The sequence below is a fragment of the Rosa rugosa genome, chromosome 5, assembly GCF_958449725.1.
Source record: "Rosa rugosa chromosome 5, drRosRugo1.1, whole genome shotgun sequence".
NCBI lineage: Eukaryota > Viridiplantae > Streptophyta > Magnoliopsida > Rosales > Rosaceae > Rosa > Rosa rugosa.
Window position 1 is genome coordinate 6497125 of NC_084824.1, and position 22665 is coordinate 6519789.

The window sequence follows — 22665 nt, forward strand, 5'->3', positions numbered from 1 at the left end:
GTATCCATCGATCTGTTGCCAATTACAGAACCTGAAGTAATATGGAGCTCGCTTTTGTGGGTGTTTGAGATTTGAGAGAGAGACGCCTTTCTGCAGTGATGATGTTGTAGTATATATGAAAGAGTAATGTGCTCGATTTGTTTCTTGACCATTATGAAACCCATTTCTGCCTTTATATAGTCTAAATGTTACTTGGTGGTTAAGTTCAGCACAGTATGAATATGACTTGTTTGGTCCAGAGGGAAAGATCCCAATAAACGAGTAGATTATGACGTTGTGAATATGTAGACCAAGACTAACAAGAAATGATTTGCATGAGAGCATTGGGAACTTTCTTAGCATTAGCAGATATTAGTAACATGTGAATCTTCGTCGAATGAAGATCGAGGAACATAACTTGCTGGCAGTCAAAGCCGCATAATGAAATAATTTCCAATATTGTTCTTGGGGAGCAAGGAAAAAAAGTGTGACAAAGACACTTTGAGAATGATTTTGTTTATAAAGATTAAGAATAAGAAAAATAGTAGAAAACAAAGGGAACACTACTAGAAATTTCCCCAAAGCACACTGATTTGAATTAGTCCCTATTGGGACAAATCACACTGATAATAGTGGCTAATGTCATTAGCCACTATGCAGCCACTAATGAGATATCAGTGCCCTCTATTGCAGGTGCTATATATTGGGACAGTGCACACTGTTAAAACAACAGTGGCATACCAAAATCCAATGCAGCATATAACCTTTTTCTCTCCCACTGTTATTGTATCAGTGTGTTTTCTCAATGCCACCAACATCAGTGGCAAAATTTGGTGAATATATAAAAAAAAATTACAATTTGGCCCACTAAAATGTACTATATAATTCTAAAATATACTGTACAATCCATATACAACTTCAAATAAAATACAACATAAAAAAACATAAATCTCTTCATGTTCCTCCCCATAGCTGCATCTGCTACCTCTCCTGCAACAACTTTCATATAATTTCTGTCAAACAAATGAAGAGCTCAATAAAATACTCGCAACATACACAAGAATGAAACTGAGATATAAAGCAGCCAACATAGCAAATTTATTCAATTCAATCAGTATCCAAAATTTAACATCTTAACAGCACATAACAAAAATTGTCCAAGAAGGAAAACAATGAGTTCTTGTACAGGAGGATTATAAAACTCCACATTGATAGCAAAACAAGATACTCAGAATAATATACCAGCCCCAAACCAAACAATCGACAACTAATAGCCACTTTCAAGCAACAGTCTAAATCACTATCCCAACACATATTTATATGTAGAAGTTAGTACCTTAAAGAAAACAAAGGTAGATGTATTCTTTTCTGCAATCATACCATATCTGCCAATGAATCTGCCAGTGATGTTCTGCATGCATAAAAACAACAAAGCATTACTTTAAGTGGTGGTGTTCAATTACTTGCCTAAAAATAAGCCTCATATTAACCACGTCAGACACATTTTAAGCACATATGCAACAGCAAATGCACTGCACATGTTTACAAGTATTAACAACAGTCATGCAGACAAATTGAAATTGGCGGCATGCAGACAAAAGGGAAAATCAAAGTTAGTAGATGGAATATTTTACCATGTCGAGCCTCGAGCACAGTTAGAAAGCAGGTTCACGGCTGCATGTTCCTCCGGCATCTTCTCTATCCTTTCTGATTCCACCTCCCTTTGTTTCTGTTGACATTTACAATTATCCAAAACTTCAAGTTCACCATAATGACATTTTTGTAAACACTTGTATTACGTGAAAGAAAAATCACCACATACCAAAAAGCAAATATTGTAGCTGAGAATCATTATACTGTATACAAAAGATCCAGCTATTGAATCAGTAAGCCCTTCTATTAGTGCTTCATGGCCTTGAGCATCCTCAACCTGACAAATGAAATGCAGGTACTCTCTAATGAGTAAAGATGCTAACTGATTAAGATATCAAACATAAAACTTCCTGCATTGCAATCCCCTTCCCATGAAAAATAAACATGCCAGAGTTCTACAGATGTCCATGGGACTGGTGAGTTCCAATGGATTGGTGAAACACAGCAGTAGCCGTTCTGAACAATCATAAATATCCCAAGTAAATAACAAAAGTACAACGATTACACAAATGGGAACAAAGAAACTTGTAATATACAAATGATCAAAGCTTTGGGGAATAATAACATTTCTCTCTCAATGACTTTTATCCCTTCAAATGTGTAAGTCAAATCCCACATTAGATGAATGTTAATCATACAATTTTCCCAACAACCCACAAACTTATACATTGCTAGGGGAAACAAGAAGCTAATACATCTCAGATAAACATGTTCGTCAACCTCATGCATCACAATCATAAATCACAAAAAAAAATAGTAATAACAGGACTATGTTTAAGGAACCCAATATTTGCTTTTAAAAAGGAACATTGAAAGATCTCTCCTTTATTCCATTTTCAATGTTCAATCACATTCTAATCAAAGTCAAAAATGAAAAAGAACAAACCTCCTTAGCAAAATCAGAGAGAAACCCAGTTATCAAAAGGCCCAGAATCCAATGCAAAATGAATCAAGAATATGTTTTGATGATATTAGAGATGATACTTGGTACGAGTGAATTACCTTGATGTTTATATATATCGAAAAAATCGACGAAATTGAGGCAGAGGAAGCTTCAAGCAGAACAAGCTTCAACATTTACATGCAGAAAGAAAAGTTTGATTCATTTTCACAATGCAGAAGGGTATTAATCCAAAATGCATATTAACAATCCAAAACCCAGAAAAATAAAGATCCAAATTTAACCATAAATATCAAAAAGCATCAAACTTTAATCAAAGCAGCATGACCCGTTTCAACGAGCCGAGGCAAGAAACCGAACCCGTACCCGAAAGCCCGTCCCGGCAAGAATGAACATTCTGGAACTGATCGACATCGAGCTTTTCTTCATGATCCCAACGGTGAAGTAAATACTATCGGACGGCGGCAAATCGACCCTGATCTCATCCACGTCGAACCAAAAGAACAATCTTTGTACCTGAATGCCCTTCAGATCCGTGATCGCGCCGTAGCTCAGCTTTCCGGTGATGCGGGTCTCGTAGTACACCAAGTACTCGAACTGAATATAGCACGGTTTCTCCAAAACGACGACGAATCGGCCATCCCTGGCTGACAAGTGATGGGAGACGATCTTATCCTTACTGCAACAGTCACCCAGAAGATTGAAAACACTATAAGAGGAGAGAGATCGAAAATTAGAAGGGGAGAAAAAAGTAGATCTTGTTTAGGTATGGAGGAGACGGAGAGAGAGAGAGAGAGAGAGAGAGAGAGAGAGAGAGAGAGAGAGAGAGAGAGAGAGAGAGAGAGAGAGAGAGAGAGAGAGAGAGAGAGAGAGAGAGAGAGAGAGAGAGAGAGAGATGATGGGAGAAACCTCCAGATCTAGATTTGGTTTGAAGTTTTGGACTCTGAAGGGGTGAAGGGGTTATATTGAAGGAAGTTTTCCCTCATCGTTCGATCACCTCTTCATCACTAATCCGACGGCTAAAAATGATTTTCAAAACCGATAACTGACACACGTCAGCTCCACTATCGTGTTTGACACTGATATCAGTGGGTTGAATTATAAATTAATCACAAATATATGCATATTTTACAGATTTGACCCCATTAACAGTGTCATACTCATTAAAAAAATAATATTTTTCATCACTGTATACTACACACACTGATATCAGTGAGAGGAAATGCAAAAAACCCACTGATGTAAAACATCAGTGTAATACTATTTTTTTTTACACTGATGATTTTTAGTGGCTTCCTAAAGGGTGCTAATGGGGAAATTTCTAGTAGTGGAATGAGATAATGAGAAATGGCAACTACACAATCAGCCTATGCTTATCATATATTTCGGTTGTTTGATTTGAAACTTACTGTTCCAATCAATTAAGAAATGAACCCTGGGTCAACGTACAAATCAACAAAAGTCAGACCTGGCTAAATTTTCTTCCCTAGTGAAGTAACCAGGAAGTTTATACGAAGTCTTTCTTTTTAAAAGCAAAAGCTAGTAATTAACTACAAGTTCATTAGCACTTATATATACCGTTATATTTGACTATATTACACTGTAAAACTAGATGATGTACAAAATTCGATGCACTCGATATGGTAATAAAAAAAAAAATGCTATACATTGAAGATGAAGCCACCGGATTCTATCCAATGTGAACTGAAGAGTTTGTTTCACGGGCCACTTTTCCACATAGCCACGAACTCACTGTTGCAGAATCTGTCAATACACTACATATACACTGCTCAAGCGGGCAGTTGGGACGGAATAATTAGTTCACAAAAATTAGAGATTATCAGCTATATTTCTTGTAATGTTTTATCACTTTATCCAATATAAATTCTCATGAGATAAATAATACAGTTTTATGTGAGAAGCAAGAACAGAAGAAGGTGCAAAGACAGACACCTGAGTAATTCATAAAAGTGTAACACAGATCGAAGGTGGCTTGGTGATCAATGTAGGTACATCGTATGCTTTGATTGTTTGAATCGTTAATAATCAGGGCATGTAAGGAGTAATTTAGGTCTTAAGAACCAACTAAGTCGCCGATATCTTCTAGAGATTTAACAAGATTTCTTGATATACATATACAAATTGTAGATAGATAAATTATTTCGTACACACCGAATATATACAATTTAATTTCCTCTCACACATGCAGATGATCGAATATAACGTTCCATAAAATTACAATGGATCCACCCAGCCACCAAATTAGAACAATGAGAAGACCATTTTTGAGTTCACTGTTCATCGGCTAAGTAACAGTGCCGGCTCAAGCCGAGTCGATGAACAGTGAGAAGACCATTTTGCCCCTTGAAACTCTGGAATTTCACCTGATTACCCCGACAGGTGTTTACTAGCTGTGGCACCCAGTGGTTTTGGCATGGCTTAGAAAACAGAGAGGGTGAGAGAGACGGACTCCGAGTCTTGACCTAATGATCAGAGAAATAATCAAGAAAAAACGGAGAATGAACAACGAGAAGATTGAATTTGGAGGACTGTTTATGTGTCTGAGAAATATCTCGCAGCGCTATTCGTTACTTCTGGGCAAGTAATGATGTTTTCTTTTGAAGAGTTTTCATTGCCTGATCAAAATTTCTGCTTTTGAACAATTGGCATTTTTTTTTTTTATCAGAATTTGTTTTGCGTTTATCGAGTTCACTGATGAAGGTAGTGTGGGTTGCCCATATGCCGAGATTATGAAGACTTATATGTTGCAGTTATGGTGCGCAGGCTAGCTGCTTCGAGTCTTGCCGGGACAATGCTTGGATGAGGGTGCATGTTGCCTTCTAACACAGCTATTGCACATGTTAGCCCAACAGAGATTCTAGCTCGAAGGTTTTACCTTTCGATTTTTGTTCTCAAGAATTTATTTGATCTTAGGAAAATCAAATTGTCAAATTGTGTGTGTTTGTCTGGGGTGTGAGAAAGTAAGAGTGAGTTTAGAATTGGAGGTGTGTACTCTGATCATTTAACCTTTACTTGGAATTATATTGAAAAACAAACTTAGTGAGCTATAGATGGCTTGGAAAATTTGGTGAAAGAGACTCACAGGGTGCTGTACTGTATATGAATATTTCTTGAAATGTAGTCATATATATGCTTCTTCTTTTTTTATCTTGCTTCCAAATATGCATGCAATTTGCTTCGACAAGGAATGAAACAATTAATAATGAACTCAGAGACCCCTAAAGCTAAAGCGTTGGAGAAGGTGGAGGATAAGTCCAAATGAGAACTCTGCAGCATTGGCTTTTATCATTAATGAGATTTCACTCGCTTACACTTTAGAGGTATATGTCTGGAACCTCTTTTATCATTTGTTTGCTTGATAACACAAATGGACAGTACCAGTTCTTTCTACCATTTCATTATCTCAGTAATATGTAGCTGTGAATCAGAGAGAACCGTCTTTTTCAAAAAGCTATACATGTTGCTGACAGGGCAAAAACAATACTTAATAAGTCAGTAACTGGGAGTGTAGCTGCAGACGGGATGTGCAAGTCACCTTCTAAAGAGTAAGAATTCTGCTAATTATGTAGTGCAAGGTTTCGTTTATATAGGTAGGGGGTTGCAACTTAACTTGATTGTGCTGTTACTATGTTCTACTTTATTTCAAGCAACCAATTCTTAACTGGCAACAATTTTATAACATCATGGAACTAATTGTTTGGCAGTCAATCTCTTACTGCAAATGGAAGCAAGCCACGATTTACAGGAGACTGGTTATTGAGCGAAGGAGAAGAGGACGGCTTTGGATCTGGGTCTGTTTTAGCTTCCTGCAAGTGCAATGGGTAATTGGGAAACTGTTACTGTGAATATCAAGAGTCCTTTTTTGTTTGCTATGAATCTGGTTTTGTGTACTTCGTCAGTTTGGTTGTGTATGTCTTCAAATTAGGTATGCATGTAGTTCTTCTGTTTTGTCACTTTGAGTAGTTGAATGAAGTTGAATAGCTTTTTTAGTATTATTGTCCATTTGTCCCTATGTATCAAAATCAACCTTGCACCAATTGTGTTGTTAAATTCTTGAATCTTTCATTTTCTTGAGTTGGGTAGTCTCCGTGGTGGTCACATTAACCCTTCTAAGCAAGGACCCAACCTACATCTTATTTTTATTTCAGCACTGTTTATATCTACAAACTTGAGTAGTTGTTTATAGCTAAACACTGTGATTGTTTTATGTGTATCTGGTTGGAGAACAAAACTGGAAGCAGGGTAGAAGATTAAAAGGCTGCTGCTATGAATAGAGATAGCAAGATGCTCCGATAGGGGTAAGTACTATACTTATTCCCCAACTGAATTGTATCTCTGTTCATACTAAGGCTCATAAACATTACAACATTTGTTGACTTTTGATCTCATTACCAACATCATCTTTTGCAGGTAATTGAAGCAAATGAGAAGCATAGATATCAACTTGAGGAGGCCATTAGTAACATAGCTGCATTTTCTCTCCCAGTATTTGGTTGTTGTTACTTTGCATTTCTTTTCCTTTTTGTACTCATCAAGAGTTCTATAGCTGGACCAGAATGTTCTATTTTTGTCGAATTATTAGTCTATTACGTATAAAATTCATGAAAAAAGAACCAAACCCGCAGCAAAGCGCTGACGCTTTTTCTAGTGCATATTATTGGAGGGTTGTTATATCTAAGAGTGACACATATATACTTATTATTGATGGACTAGTTGTATCGAACTTTGTGGGCTGAAGAGAAGTGCTCTGCAGCTGCAACCATGGTTGCCTCTGGTCCAGTCGTCCGTACAGCTTTTGAGCCCCTTCCATTTTTATCGGCAGTACCAGCTGAGGCAAAGAAGCACCGAGTGAAGGGACTCAGAATTGATGATCCCCTGCTCTCTTTTTTCCCCTTTCCCATGATCTTATCACTTATCAAATTAGTATGACTTGCAATATCTGTCTGTGCCAACGTACAGAACCTGAACCAATCTAGAGCTTCTGCGGATTCTGAAGTAATGATGTAGTAGTCTGAAAGTTTGAAGTGCTCGATTTGTTTCTTGATCATTTTGAAACCCATTTTTGCCTTTATATACTCTCGGGTGTTACGTGATGCTCAAGTTCAACACAGTGCATGAAAATATAGTTGCACGAAAATACAGAGACTACCGAGTCAACAAACGAGTAGATTAGGACGTTTGTTAATATGTAGCTAGACCTAGTCTTACACGAAATCACTTGCATGAAAGCCTTGGGAACTTTCTTAGCATCAGCAGATATTAGACATGCATATCTGATGATGCGAGTCTTCTTCCTAAGAAGACTAAGGAATTTGCATTGCTGGCAGTCAAAAATGCATGATCAAAGTTTCAATTTCTTGCAAGAAGAAAACGTGCGACAAAAAAACCGTTAAGAATTAGAGAACTAAGTGAATGGAATTGATCAGCCGTGGGAAAACTACAAGATCAATGAATAATATGTAATTTGATTGTTTTATTTGTAAATAAAGACATGAACCTTGGGTTAACAAAATTCAAACTCCACTTGGTAAAGGACCAGGAAATTCATCAGAGGTCTTCTTTGTTAAGGGGCGCGCAATTAATATGAAAGCAAAGCTAGTTCAGAATTCAAAATTTTGGATTTCTTCTTAACTAAATATGAGATGGGGAGTTCGAAATTGAGATCTATATTTAATGTTTCGTTGGAAAGGCTATATCTTCAGTTCACCAGGAAAAAAAGCCAAAAACAAAAACTTATATACAACTGTAATAAAAAGGAGATATATATGCTTGTCAATAGCTATTTTTATTGATATTCTCTCATGTCATGATCTCATCATTGAACATTTTTAGTAGGAAATGATGGTTTTGGCATGGACATTTTGTCTTTTTAGAAATTTTTGGAATTGGTTCCCACATATTTGCAAAAACATACGACATATTTTAGTGTCTTCAGCTTCGCTTGAAGAGACATCGTTATTCTTATTTGTATGAGCGAGACCGCATGACCGTTGACAGTGTTAGCTTCATCAGACATGGACATGTACACCTGAAAATGAAGCCATATCTTGTTTGGGCTTCTTGCATTAGGTTTGACAGGACCCGCCCCAGATTTCACCCTGAAATCCGAAGTGGCCCTGCGGGGCCCACTTTAGAAGAAATTCTACCAAAAATTTGGCGGAACTTCCCCTAAAAGTAGGCTACCCAAAATCTGTAGGAAAACATTTACACTTCTAAATCATCCATCCTTAATCTTCTGGAGCCATCTGCTCCCCAAATCACAACTCCAATTTCACAAATATCAGTCTCAACCCAAAAGCAATATTAATCCCATAGGTTATCAGAGCAATACTAATCCACTAGGTAACAAAGAAAACAGAAATAGAATGAGTACGCGGAAGCAATGCTATTGGCTATGCCTCGACTCCATGTACGCCCGACCTCAACTAATTTCGCCTGCAAACTGGGCATTTGAAACCGAAGAGCCCAGGGGAAAAGTATTGAAAAACACGTTAGCGTGAGTGGACAAAAATAAACAAATTTTAACAAAAGGAAATTTAATACTTTCCCCATTTATTTCTCTAAAAACTCCCGATGCATGCAATGTTTAAGGACAACAAAACAAGAGAAGTTCTGTACAAGAAAAACCGACTAGCCCCACTAGTCACAACTAAAAGAAAAGATTGAAACTCCGGTACTCAAGAAAAATAGGACCAGCCCCGCTGGTTAAAAGGAAATCGAACTAGCCCCGCTAGTCAAAAATAGTAAAGTGAGTAGGGGAAGACGATAGCCATACGAGTGAGCCTCCCAGGCTCGGGTGATAGTACTCCTATTACTCCCGTAATATACCCTTACGCCACTAAGTGTAGCGATAGGATACTGGGCTTCAGAATTACTGTCACAGAGACAGTAACCAGCGCCACAAAGGCGGAGAGCTTCGGTGATCCCATCACCTCGCCACAAAGGCGGAAGATCAAAGCTAGCAATGATAATAGTCACCCAAAGTATGGCAAAAGAAAATCCGAAAACCACAGTAAAATCATAAATACATAAGGCTTCCCCAACTCTCGCAAAAGAATTCCCATGACGTGTCTCACACGCCAAGATAAACTCATATTCAAAAATAAATAAGATAAAATAAGCATAATCCAATGACGTGACCCCGCACGCCATAAAATCTTCAAATAATAAATTATCCAAAACCATTTCCGAAAATAGCCATATGCACGAGAAAGTAATACGATAAATAAATTATCATCTCGAAAACAAATAAATAAATGCATGCATCATTCTTTGAAAATAAAAGTCCACTCACAGTACTACTGGGCGACCACGCAAACGAGTTCCTTCATTTAACCGTAGCTCGCGGCATTGCCCTGTACACAATTATATTTCCGTAAACGACAATCCAATAAAATAATTACGAACCTAAACGAAACCCGAAAATCCCTATCTCCATTACTTCTCAAATTCAACCCAAATCTCTTCCACAACACCAATTCCTCAATTTACATATTCCACAACGAAAACGAGGGAAATCCGACGGCCGGATTTCTCACAATTCAATCACAAAACTTCAAACTTCGGAAATTCACAAATAATTCCAAACTTCTCCATAATTCACCAAACTTCACATACAAGCTCTACAACATATATACAATTTAATGGGCTAAAAACCGAAATTAAAACACGGGCATACACGCCTCCACGCGCCACCAACAGTGGCAGCGCGTGGGCCCCACGCGCCACCGGCAACCACCTCCGATGGCCACCAAAATTTGGCAGCACCATCTAATCAACAAACCTAACCTATTTCTCAACTACAACAAGTTCCAATTTTACCTGGAAGAGCTCCAATTTGGCCGGTGAAAAATTTCCAGAAATTCCAAGAACCCTAGAAATTGAAATTGTTAATTCGACCTCTACACTGCAAATTGAAATGAAAGACCTTAGGGTAAATGATCTATGTCAAAAACCGAACCTTCGAACCCAGAAATGAAGAATAGGAAGAGAGCTTTCCAACGACATCTTATACGTCAAAATCCGTCACCGGATGGAGGAGTTATGGCCGGAAGAAGGTGAAGAGGTCGGAGAGGAAGAGAGGATCGGGGAGAGAGAAGGGAGAGGGCTCGGTAAGTTTCCGAAAATGGAAACTTACCATAGTAACTCGGCTATTTATAGAAACTTACCACATGAACAGTAATTTTAGTATTTCGCTTATAACTTTCACATACGAACTCCGATTTTTACGTAACACATATGCACGCGCTCGGTTTAACGTCCTCTACAACTTTCATGAAGAACATTTTCTTAAATTTTGACCCGAACAAAAAGTCAACTTTTAGGGACACTAAAAGTATCGAAACAGAGTAAAAAGTGAAAATAATTGTCGTTTACCGTCCAAATGACTAGTAAACCGATAAATTTAGGTTCGGGACGCAACAAGGTTGCTGGGCTTGGAATCACAGTCTCTAATAACTAGAAGTCTAGAACAAATGAATGAACATATATTATATAGGCAGGTCAGTTATCTGATTTCTGGCAAAACTTGCGCTGGAAAAAACATATTCCCCCTTTATGTCGTTGACACATTGAACACTTGACGAAGCTTTGAAACATGAATAGTTTGTATTCTGTAATAATCAAGTAGATCGAGTAATCCTATTAATATTCTTTATAATTAAGAACATTATACATTCATCTTAAGCTCCAAGCTAAACCATCTAGCTAGGACTGAATCCAATGCCTCGTTCCAAAAAGAGGAACAAAACTTGACCATCTGGCAATCTCTGTATTCCATTTTCGGGTACAATATTAACGTGTAAGACACCAGGAGAGTCTACTTAATATTAGAAATGAAGATCGGCTACTATAGAATTTGAATTATCCAGACACGAAACATGCATGGAACATGGGAGTCACAAATGTAAAGCTCCTCCGAGTCCCTTAAAATCACAGCAAACTGTCACCAACAATACTGGAAAGCTAGCTTACATATAGCTGCGCTTTTTTGTTTTCTCAAACAATGTAGTAATGGCACATATTCTATATCTTATCCTGAGGACAAAGCTAGCCCCATGTTCAGGCTAGGGTTTGATACACCCTCGTGTGCATGAACCTTCATCCACGTGAATAGTAATATAGTATATGATTTACACACAGCCTTTCACAGCCTAAAAGAGCGGGCTCTGATAGAATATGAACAAAACAAGAAGAAGATGCCTGTAGCTCAACTTGTCTGTGACTCTGTGTATCTCTCTCCGAGTCGTACATCGTCTCTGACTCTGATTCATAAAGCCAAAATCCATGTGCGCCGTCCACCGCCCAAGCGCCCACCGGAAAGACTACAGACCCTCGCATACCATGAAACTGACTGGTCAAGTAGATGGAGCCAGTTGATTTGTTTCTTTAGGGTTTTATAAACCCTAGGAATCTCTGCATCGTGGTGACGTGGCTTCACGCTATTGACTGGATATATTTGTCTGCTCTGAATTTCTGATATATTCGTTTACATAAACAAATAGAGTATGCAGTGTACCGGGTCTTGCTGCCCAACCGGTGTGGCTCTGAGTCATGGCTTTGACCGCTTTGTTATGGGTTTTCAATTTTAATTTCTTTAGATTGTCCCCTCAATCTTATTTAGCTCCAATGAATGTGGCACAACAAAATATATATTATAATATTAAATCTTTTTTTGGTTTTTGAAAGATATATAGTAGGAACCTGCAGTCTAACTAAATCTCCGATTCTTCGCGCCCACAACTACATTATATGAAGAATGATATATCGGGATTACAGCAGCGTTGAACTGGTACCCCGCATAATAGAGATTGAATAATCTACATTTTCTTTATCCTCAAGTGCGTCATTGGAAAAGCAAGTTACGGACCTGTGGATTTTTGTTGAAATGCAAGGGTCGATCGACCAGTGCGTGCAACAATTACACAAGCTCAAAAAGTGCATTCCGAAATCATGTTTTACTGTATACACAACAGATTATACTTTTAAATTAAGAGTATCAAAGACCTAGATACAGTGTTGCCAAAAAAAAGAAAACAGACCTAGATACAGTATTAATAGTTTTAGAAGCATGCGCGCACTGAATCGTAGGAAGTCGTCTGCACGATGGGGGACAAATATCACCACTTAATATATTATATATCAAAAAGAAAAACTTGTAGCTGAAATTAGTAAAGAAGAAATGGTAGCAGCTAACTGAGGATAATATCGACATGTAGGATAAAGTAATTAGGTTCATGCATGGTCACCAATCACCATCACGTGCAGAATGGCACTCATTTGGGGAGATTCAATTGTCTGCGTAAATGATGAAGATGATGGAGGGGGATAGGAATATAAATTCTAACGTAGGTTTTAAATCATTGAACAAGTCGCAGTCGCAGGCGGAGCTAGGTTTAATGTGTGACTCAGCAATTGCAGTCTCTACAGGGTGGTAGCTCGATCGAAATTAAGCTGCGGCGGCCGCCCTCTCCTTCAAGGAATGATATCATATTAAGATATGGCCAGCCCTACTTGTAGAATTATATTAGTTAATCCATGCACTTAATTATTCTAAACAATGTTTAACTAAGCAGCTACCTATTAGATATGGCTATGGGTGAAGTGTCTTATGTTTTTGACGTCGACTTGTCTTGTTCTAATATTTCACCTTCCTTGATCCCAAAGGGAACTAAAATAGGACAACTCAGTGGAATGAGAGGGCCTCCGGTTTTTGCGGAGCGACCCGGAAGAGCGAAACCTCGGTTTCGTGATGGCGGCGTCAAGCGTCGTGGTTTCCAAACCAGACAAAGGCGAGTGAAGGGCGGCGTGGAATTGGAGAGGCCATGGTCTCTTTTGCAACGGCGTTGGGATCTCGAACTAGTTTTTCAAAGGCTCCGGTTGAGTACATGCTCGGCTGGGGGTGGTTCTGTGAACATGGGTTGCTGGATCGGGTCAGAGCCGCGGCGTTGCTGTCGATGCCTTCAGGTTTCGGAGCGACTGGGATCTGGATCGTTGTGGCAGCCTCCACTGAGCAAGATTGGGCTCAAGACGGGGCTGCTGGAGACGATGGCTCTGATGCCGTCGGGTTATGGGGCTGTGCTACTCTTCGTGGAGGCGGTAGGAGGGCTGGTGGCTTTGACTGGTATGCTGGAGATCTATGCGGCGGCGGGTCACAGGCAAGAAGACGACCCAGAAAACTCGCCGGGAGACCCTAGTTTTGAATTAGGGTTGACTGGGCTGTTTTCTGGGCCTATGATGACTGGGCCTAGGGCACGAACTGGGCTGAAGGCAGGGACTGGGCCTGAGCTCAAGCTCACGTTTGGACTGTTTGCGTATGTTGCAGAGGAATTCGACAGGAAGAGCAAGACCAACCTGTTGCCGAGGTTGTTGGCTCCTGAAGAGGCTGAGGATGGTGCTAGCTCCAACCCTACGGGGATGGTGCTAGCTCCAACCCTACGGGGATGGAGCTAGCATTTTCTTAAGTCTCTCTGCTATTAGACATCTGGATCCAAGCCTTCTAAAGTTGGAGTAATCTCTATGAGTTATTTTAAGATGTTTTTAGTTATTATTTGTACCACAAGTGCGTGCTGGCAGATTAGACTAGATGAATGATTTTTCCTTAGAATAGCGAGGTTGTTCTTACTTGTTTAGGCTTGCTTTCCAGCTAGCGTCCCTTTAGACTTTAATGAGTTTAGTATTGGCTTAGATAGGTTTATCTGGTTTTACCGGATTTCTTATGTAAGTTCTGTTAGACTCTGGCCTGTTTTCATGGCTTTGATATCTAATAACATCAAATCCTATAAAATAAAAAAAAGGGAACTAAAATAGGAAAAAAATTTCAATCTTATTATTTTTTAATTTTATCCAACAATGATATCTGTGTGCGTGGTTATCCTATTAACCAAATGGTAAGATATTGATGTAGATAGAAATTGAATTATTAATTGTTTAGTTAATCTCACATCATTCTCGATCTTCATTGGTTTAGTTATTGACTTCTTGTTTTGTGTATTTCGCTTAGTATAGTGTTGAACCATCCAACTGTGATAATTGACGAATTATTTTAGTTTAGTGATCAACCAGTGAAGAAAAATATATGCTAATAACAATATTATCTTGAAATGCTTTAGATTTCATTTGTATGTTATGTTATGTTATTTGTTGTCACATTAGATACGATTCTTAATTAGCAAGCATCATATGCAAATGGATACCTTTTGGATGTAATTAACTTAAAAATACATGTAGCTTCACACCCAACTAAATGATTAATTCCCACTGTAATGACAATTTTTTTTGTGAAGATCACTCTTTAATTCTTCTTTATAATAGGGAATGTCAAGCTTTACAAGAGCTGGTGTTGTGTATATTAATTGACCCCAGTCTTTTGCATGATTCTATGTCAACTTGCGAGTAAAGACGCTCAATTTCTGAAGTGAGTATCACTACTATATCATCCATAAGAGACGACCATTTCATGCCATTTATAAGATGTATATAGGGGAGGTCTTTCACTAACACTACAAGTCTATAACTCTAGCTAACAACTTTTGTTAATCCCCGCGGCCAACCACGTATCCTAAGTTAGATTGCGCTTCAAATCTATAATAACTATAATACTGGTTTATAAATAACTAACTAGTTACAAACAACACACCTTATTTATTTACTTACTTTTTAAGTTTATTTTAAAATGGCAACAATTAACATTTTTTTTTTTACTTATTTACTGATTCTTCATCAAAATTAATTAATTTCGGGAGAGGGGCATATGTGCTCGAACATACTTCAAGAGGATACCACTTAATTAATATTCATCAAAGTCATCTTCAAAAATGTGTTTCATATCACATGAGAGAATTAGAGTGCGTTTTAATTGAAAGCAGCTTCTAAAAGCAACCTCTGCTGCTAATGATCTATAATTTTCAATTAAAACTGTTTTTTATTTATTTACCAAACACAATAAAATGCCGTAGCAAATATCCATGGCGACGCCATCGACCACTACCAAAGCTTTGCGACGGCAATTTTGTCATCGCTAAAGTTTATTTATGAATAAAAAAAAAAATCTGGCATGCTGGATTTTTTTTTTTTTTTTTTTTGGGTGGATAATAACTGTACAAAATGGAATTAAGCATATTGAAAATGGAATGTTGCATGTTAATTTTTCTCATGACTGTCACAAAGGAAATGAAGCTCTTATACATGAGTTTACAAGATAATACAAGGTAGTTTTTTTTTCCTATACTTCAAGATAAGCCTTGCCGGGACCTCCCAAGAACTTGAAGATGCTGTGAAACATAATGGATGCTTTAAACCTGGACAATATCATGATTTAGTGGCAATCGCAGTTTACTTGCTTCGTGCATGTCAGCTAAGCACCTAGTTGCTTCTTCAACTCGTCCCAGCTGAGCCTGAACCCTGTCTCTCACCTCCAACTTCTTCCTCTCAATCTCTTTCTCCTAGACATGGAAAATAGCCAATGCAGACCTTGATATATGTTCTTCCTTGTCGCAAAACTGGACTCCCACTGTAATAAACTGAGTACAAATCAGATGCAGTATATAATCCCTATGCAATTCATTTGTCTATCTTCTGAGAAAGGAAACATTAGATAGACTAACGAAGGAAAAAAATCAGATGCAGTATTGGCTGCTGCTAGTAAAATTGCTGGTTCAAAGCAACTACAGTTACATGTATTGTTTGTTTGTGTTTCAATTGTTAAGTTTCCAAGAGTAAAGTATCAACAAGTTGGTAGAACTGATCAAAGTTGTAAATGAATCATGCAAATTGTTACTGCCATAGGAAAGCATGTTAGACTCTGACAGTGATTCACTAACTTTAGGAAAGCATGCTATACGTACTGTAACAGTAAACAAAAGTTCTAATTAAAATATAAGAAATAAAAAACCAATAGCAAAACTTGTCGCTTCGGTTGTAAATTCAATTGGCTCAAACAAATTTTCTTTTCATAAAAAGTGTACATACCGACATAAAGTATATAAAAATGAATTATTTCTACAATGAACTTCAATATTACCTGTTATAATAGTGTTGGTAAGAGCTCTTTTCATCCAAGCAATTGACTTTTCTCTTGTTGCTGCCCAAACAATAAGCTATTTAAAAAACAGTGTTGACAAAGTAATTAGAAAAAGAACCTGAAAGCTACATTTTTATACTTGTATTTAATTATTTATACAAGCAATGATGGCTATACATGGGTTTTTTGGGGCTCAAACCTTTCCAAGAAGGGAATCATAGCCTGAAGGAACCACATTATGAGGACAAGCCCGAGCACCATAAAAGTGACGGAAAGCTAGGAGTGCTGATATAGTTATTGACACATTAACGTTCGCAAACATAAACATCATACAGTCCACCTATACCCATCATCGGCTTCTGATTGCATCAAAGTTGATGTTATATGCATCCATAAACATAAAATCTAAAGGCTATACATGCACTAATAAGGAATCCAACTCAGAAGAGTAATGATAATTATCAAGAATTGGTTAAGCTAATTGAATTCTTTTTTGTAGTGAAATCAGCTATCTGCTCCAAAGTTTTGATGGGTCCAATGTCAAGGAAATACTACTGAGAAGGACTAAGTACCAGCTAATTATCATTTGTCTCGATACAACACCATCATTTGTCTCGATACAACACCATCAACTCATCAAGAATTCATTCAATTCAAGATTCAACATCAACTGGAAAATGGAAATCCAAAATCAACCCATTCCAATTATACGGTTATACCATCAACTCATCAAGAATTCATTCAATTCAAGATTCAACATCAACTAAAAAATGGAAATCCGAAATCAACCCATTTCAACAATTCAAGGAATCAAGGCTACGGTCTATTGTCTATACCATTACCAACAACTCAACAAGTCACAAGATCAAATGACCAATTAGATCAATATATTATGATGGATTCGCAATATACGAAATGAATCATATGATGCTCACCCAGTCACCCAGAACAGCAGAAGTGCACAACTCCAGATGATGAGAAGAACTTATCAAGAATTGAAGACTGGAGGAGGCGAGGTCGCGAGGAGCCGACCGATCCGTCGCCAGTCGCCAGTCGCCGAGGAGCAGAAGAAAACGGAGACTCGGGGAAGGAGAGAGAGATCAGGGTTGCTGGAGGCTGGAGGCGGAGACTGGTTGCTGCCTTGCTGGACGGTAGGGGAGTGCCGGCGTGCTCCAACTCTCCAAGGACTCGAGGAGGAAAGAGGAATGGAGGATTGAGTTCGGGCCTTCGGGCTGTTCGAGACCTAAAAATCCCGGTAGGGCTTGAGCCCTACCCAGCCTGGGCCGGATCCGCCCCTGGCAGAGCTGATGTGCCTTCCAATTTCAAACTGGAACCAATCTCTTACGGGTCTCTCTTCTCTGTTTCTCACTCTTCAAAATGAAGCTCCATGTATCAAAATATAGCTTAGATAGAGCGGAGAATCTGGAGAAGAAGGAAATACCAGATCTGGATTGGATTTGATATGACGAGATCTAGGTTATAACCGATCTTACCCAGAGACAAGATGCATGTATTTGTGACTTTGGTACTCTGAATAGATCTGATGCGGAAGAGAAGTACGTTGAGAGCGGAAGAGAGGCTGACCCAAAGAGAAAATTTTCAGAGTTTAATTCTCTTTTGCCCTCTAATATGCGACGGCGTAGTTACGCAGTAGCAAACACTTTGTTTTATGGCGACGGGGATGTTTTGCCGTCGTACGGGATTGGTGTTTTTGCGACGGGGTTGTTTTGCCGTCGTACGGGATTAGTGTCTTTGCGACGGGGTGAATTTGCCGAAGCAAAATATCCACCTTTCGCGACGGCTATTACACGCCGACGCAAAAAAGTGAAGCTAATTGAATTCTTTTTTGTAGTGTGAGTTAATTCTCGATATTGTTCATGAACAGTACCGGGAATTAACTCATGGTGCATGTGGACCTTGGTCCATACTAGAATTTTCGGTACAACAATTCCAAATACTATAAATCTATAATGACATTTATGACCTTGAGTCATATTTTCTCTTTAAACAGTACCGGGAATTAACTCATGGCACATGTGGACCTTGGTCCATATTAGAATTTTCGGTACAACAATTCCAAACACTATAAATCTATAATGACATCTATAACCTTGAGTCATATTTTCTCTTTAATAAGTTCTCAAAATTTTCTACAGTGAAACATACAAGGATGATTTTTTCAACTAAAAAAAAAGTAAAACAAACTTCTCCAAAAATCCTACAATTTTGGCAGTAGCTAAAAGGAGCTGTCACCTGCTTCTGAACCTTAATCATTTATCCCAATACAAAAATTCTGGAAAAAAAAAAAAAAAAAAAATCCCCAGAAAATCAGGTAAGTGCGCCGATTCTCTATATCACTTCAAAACCGTACGATTAGTCCACCCACCAGCTGGAACTTCCAAATTCCAATCAGGGAGCAGAGAAATTCCGCCAATTTCACTCTCAGGGACACTTTCGTCATTCCACTTAGTGTGGTGGGCTCGAGAGATTCGTCAATCAAATCGGCATAGAAAACGTAAAAAACAACCCAGAAAAGAAATTACTAAGACGTGATTGGCTGCGACTGCCTGTTTAACGGTGAGAAATTCCACGTCACACCCAGTCTCTTATCTCCACGTCACCACTACTCATTGCTCCCCAAGCCCCGATCTCATCGGACGGCCCGCCCTTCCCCATGAGTCGCGGATCCAGCGGCCCGGATCGCGTGTTCTAGAGGCTTCGAATCTCGGGAGAGAGAAGGAGGGTGGTCACATCCTAACCATGGTTAGCTTTCCTAACCCAACCAGCGTTACGCGCTGGGGTTAAAATCGTAGCCAAACAACAGGACACAGACTCAGACTCAGACTCAGAGAGCAAGAAAGAAGAAGAAGCATAAAAATTCACAGAGGGGTTTCGCGAGTCAACTCGGACGACTCAGTCTCTCTCTCTCTCTTTTGAAACCCTAAGCCTAGCCTAGCCTATCGGACTCGGTCCGTTAAGCCTTTGATTTCCGTTCTCAAATTTCCAAAGGGGCTTAACTGCTTTGTTCGAGGCTTATTATACAACGGCCGGTGTCCGTCTCATCAAAACGGCAGCGTTTCGGTTTCAGATCTCACATTCCGGTGAGTCTCTACATCTGATTGGGCATTTCCCTAGCTCAGCAACGTTCAATTTCGCATTGATTTTTCCATTTTTATCATCTTCTTTTTCTGAGTTTCCGTCTCTTAGGTTTAGATCGGATTGAAAATGTGTTGTAGGTTTACAGTGTTTTTGAGTTTGGGGATCGGAGAAGCTTTCGAAATAGTTTCGGTTTGAGTGAATCGAATTTAGAGTTTGATACGTTTGCTGAGTGATTAGTTATTGAGGGGGGTTTTGATGAGAACGATTGGATTAATTTTTGTGTCCTGAGAAACTGAACAGTACATTAATCCCTGTAATTTCTACATTTGGTATGCATGCTAAGCATTAAATCAACCGGTTGTTTGTTATTGTGTTAATTCCGCGTCGATCAACATTTGTTGGATATAGTAAATAATGTAATCTCAGACTGTTACGCTCTGTTGCAGATTCTTTAGTTTTTGAGTAGCTTCGTAGTGGCTCCTCACTCCACGGCATTGATGAATAGCTGATCTTTCAATTTGTCATGGCTTCTGCGATCTGAGAAACTCAGTGGGGGTTCAAAGTCCTTCTCTTGATCAATTAATGATCGTTTTGGAAGTGATATTTCTACTTCCATTTTCGGTCGCTTTGGAGTCTGGCACCTTTTGGGGAGGAGGGGGGGAAGCTCTCTTCTACTGCCACCTCTTTTGCTGGCCATCTGATCTGCCACTCCTCTCTGGTTAATGTCTCGTAAGCTGGATAGCCCCGTACAGACCCAAATGGCAGTGGCATTATTTAACAGCCCGCTTACCGGTGAGTATGGGAGCAAGAGGGTGGAAGGGAAGCAGCCTGCTGGTCGGAGAAGAGTTTATGTGCAAACTGAAACTGGATGTGTCCTCGGGATGGAATTAGATCGCGGTGACAATGCCCACACTGTGAAGAGGAGATTGCAGCTTGCTCTCAATGTTCCAACTGAAGAGAGCTCGTTGACATTTGGAGATATGGTGTTGAAGAACGATCTCAGTGCAGTTCGAAATGATTCCCCTCTTCTTCTTACACGTAACCTTATGCACAGAAGCTCATCAACTCCATGTTTATCACCTACTGGGAGGGATATGCAGCAGAGAGATTGGAGTGGTCCTATAGTGATATTAGGGAACTCAGATCAGTTTGCTCGAACAAAGCATGTCGTCAAGGACATTAAGAAGGCCATCAAGATGGGGGTTGATCCAATTCCTGTGCATAGTGGCCTTGGAGGTGCATACTATTTTAGGAATAGTAGAGGCGAAAGTGTTGCAATAGTGAAGCCAACTGATGAAGAACCTTTTGCCCCGAATAACCCAAAAGGTTTTGTCGGTAAAGCTCTGGGCCAACCAGGTTTGAAGCGTTCAGTGCGGGTTGGGGAAACTGGTTTCAGAGAAGTTGCAGCTTATCTGCTCGACAAAGATCACTCTGCAAATGTGCCTCCCACTGCCTTGGTGAAGATCACTCACTCAATCTTCAACATAAATGATGGGGTGAATGGGAACAAGCTGCAAAAGAAGAGGCTGGTCAGCAAGATTGCATCTTGCCAACAATACATACAACATGATTTTGATGCCAGCGATCATGGGACATCCAGCTTTCCAGTAGCAGCTGTGCATCGCATAGGGATTTTAGACATTAGGATTTTAAACACAGACAGGCATGCGGGGAACCTCTTAGTTAGGAAACTTGATGGTGTTGGGAGGTTTGGTCAAGTGGACCTCATTCCGATTGACCATGGCCTTTGCTTGCCAGAATGTTTGGAGGACCCGTACTTTGAGTGGATACATTGGCCTCAGGCTTCTATTCCATTCTCAGATGACGAGCTTGATTACATAGAAAAGCTTGATCCGGTTGAGGAGTGTGAGATGCTGCGAAGGGAGCTTCCCATGATACGAGAGGCTTGTCTCAGGGTTTTGGTTCTCTGCACCATTTTTCTGAAGGAGTCTGCTACTTATGGTCTCTGTCTTGCTGAAATAGGTGAGATGATGACTAGGGAATTTCGTAGTGGTGAGGAGGAGCCTAGTGAACTTGAGGTGATTTGCATGGAAGCAAGGAGGATGGTAGCGGAAAGGGAGGTGCCGTCCCCCAAGGCTGATGTGGGAGTTGAGGAGTTCCTATTTGATATAGATTGTGAGGACGCAGAATCAGACTGCAAATCTGCAGCAGAGGATTATGTGACCAGGACAGCTTTTCCATTTGGAAATGGGAGTGGACATGTTCGCTCTCCTCTCTCTAAACTGGAAGAAAGCATTGAGGAGGAAGAGGAAAGTGAAGGAGAAGAACAAGAGGTGTTAGCAAGTCTGCCACCTTGTGAACATATCCCATCAGTAGCAAAGCTTTCTATGTCGCTGAAGACTACAAGTTTGGGTGAGAAGAACCTCCTGAAATACGTGGGAGCAAAAACAGAAAATGGATACATGGCGAATACATCATCTGGACACAGGAGTGCGAGTGAGCAACTTCCTGCAAGCATGAGCTTTGTGAAGCTGGCTGACATGAATGAGGATGATTGGACCTTGTTTCTAGAGAAGTTTCAAGATCTGCTTTACCCGGCATTTGCAAAACGAAAGTCTGTTACTCTAGGTCAGAGGCAGAGACAGAGGCTTGGTACCTCTTGCCAGTTTTGAGATTGAGGCATCAATGTGCGGCTATGATAGGGGTGACTAATGATGGACAAGAAGATTACTACTCTTTGTGGGAGTGGAGGATTGGTACTTGAGTTAGATTCGGCTTGTGGTTTTCTTCTTCCTGGAGAAAGGGTGCTTTAGTTGACGAGTGACTGTAGGAGGAGTTGCTGTAAATATTCTTGGCATCACTTGATTTTCTTTCTTGTTTTTCGTTCTCGTTTGATTTTTTCGTTGTCTCTTTCACTCCTTTGTGGACGTGTTTGATAAATAATCTGTAGAATGAAATCTAGAAAAGAAGGTTTATGTATATAGTGAACTCTGTTTCCTTGCGCTCTTTTGAGTTACTTTTTCCATCTTCA

At 39.5% G+C, this 22665-nt stretch overlaps 2 protein-coding genes and 2 long non-coding RNA genes across 6 annotated transcripts; 2 read left to right on the top strand and 2 right to left on the bottom strand.

Annotated features, from left to right (window-relative positions):
- Positions 1-732: 732 nt before the first annotated feature.
- On the bottom strand, positions 733-3290 carry LOC133712003 (uncharacterized). Its single transcript, XM_062138077.1, has 6 exons — positions 2900-3290; positions 2635-2700; positions 1802-1909; positions 1614-1708; positions 1316-1390; positions 733-992 (listed from the first exon to the last, which is right to left on the bottom strand). Coding segments are annotated over exons 1-5 (333 nt in total). The 5' UTR covers positions 2963-3290; the 3' UTR covers positions 733-992; positions 1316-1389.
- A 1680-nt stretch (positions 3291-4970) lies between these two features.
- Positions 4971-7225, top strand: LOC133710310 (uncharacterized). Of its 3 annotated transcripts, XR_009846595.1 has the most exons (6): positions 4971-5135; positions 5318-5422; positions 5767-5874; positions 6025-6099; positions 6259-6852; positions 6965-7225. It is a non-coding gene; the product is annotated as an uncharacterized LOC133710310 (long non-coding RNA). The 3 variants fall into 3 exon arrangements; XR_009846596.1 differs by having other exon boundaries at positions 5220-5874; XR_009846594.1 differs by having other exon boundaries at positions 5318-5874.
- Positions 7226-8251: 1026 nt separating this feature from the next.
- On the bottom strand, positions 8252-10472 carry LOC133708577 (uncharacterized). Its single transcript, XR_009845900.1, has 3 exons — positions 10376-10472; positions 9849-9909; positions 8252-8996 (listed from the first exon to the last, which is right to left on the bottom strand). It is a non-coding gene; the product is annotated as an uncharacterized LOC133708577 (long non-coding RNA).
- An 8931-nt stretch (positions 10473-19403) lies between these two features.
- Positions 19404-22665, top strand: LOC133708490 (phosphatidylinositol 4-kinase gamma 7). The gene is made up of 2 exons (XM_062133958.1): positions 19404-19675; positions 20120-22665. The coding sequence occupies exon 2, from the start codon at positions 20396-20398 to the stop codon at positions 22304-22306; it is 1911 nt and encodes a 636-aa protein (XP_061989942.1). The 5' UTR covers positions 19404-19675; positions 20120-20395; the 3' UTR covers positions 22307-22665.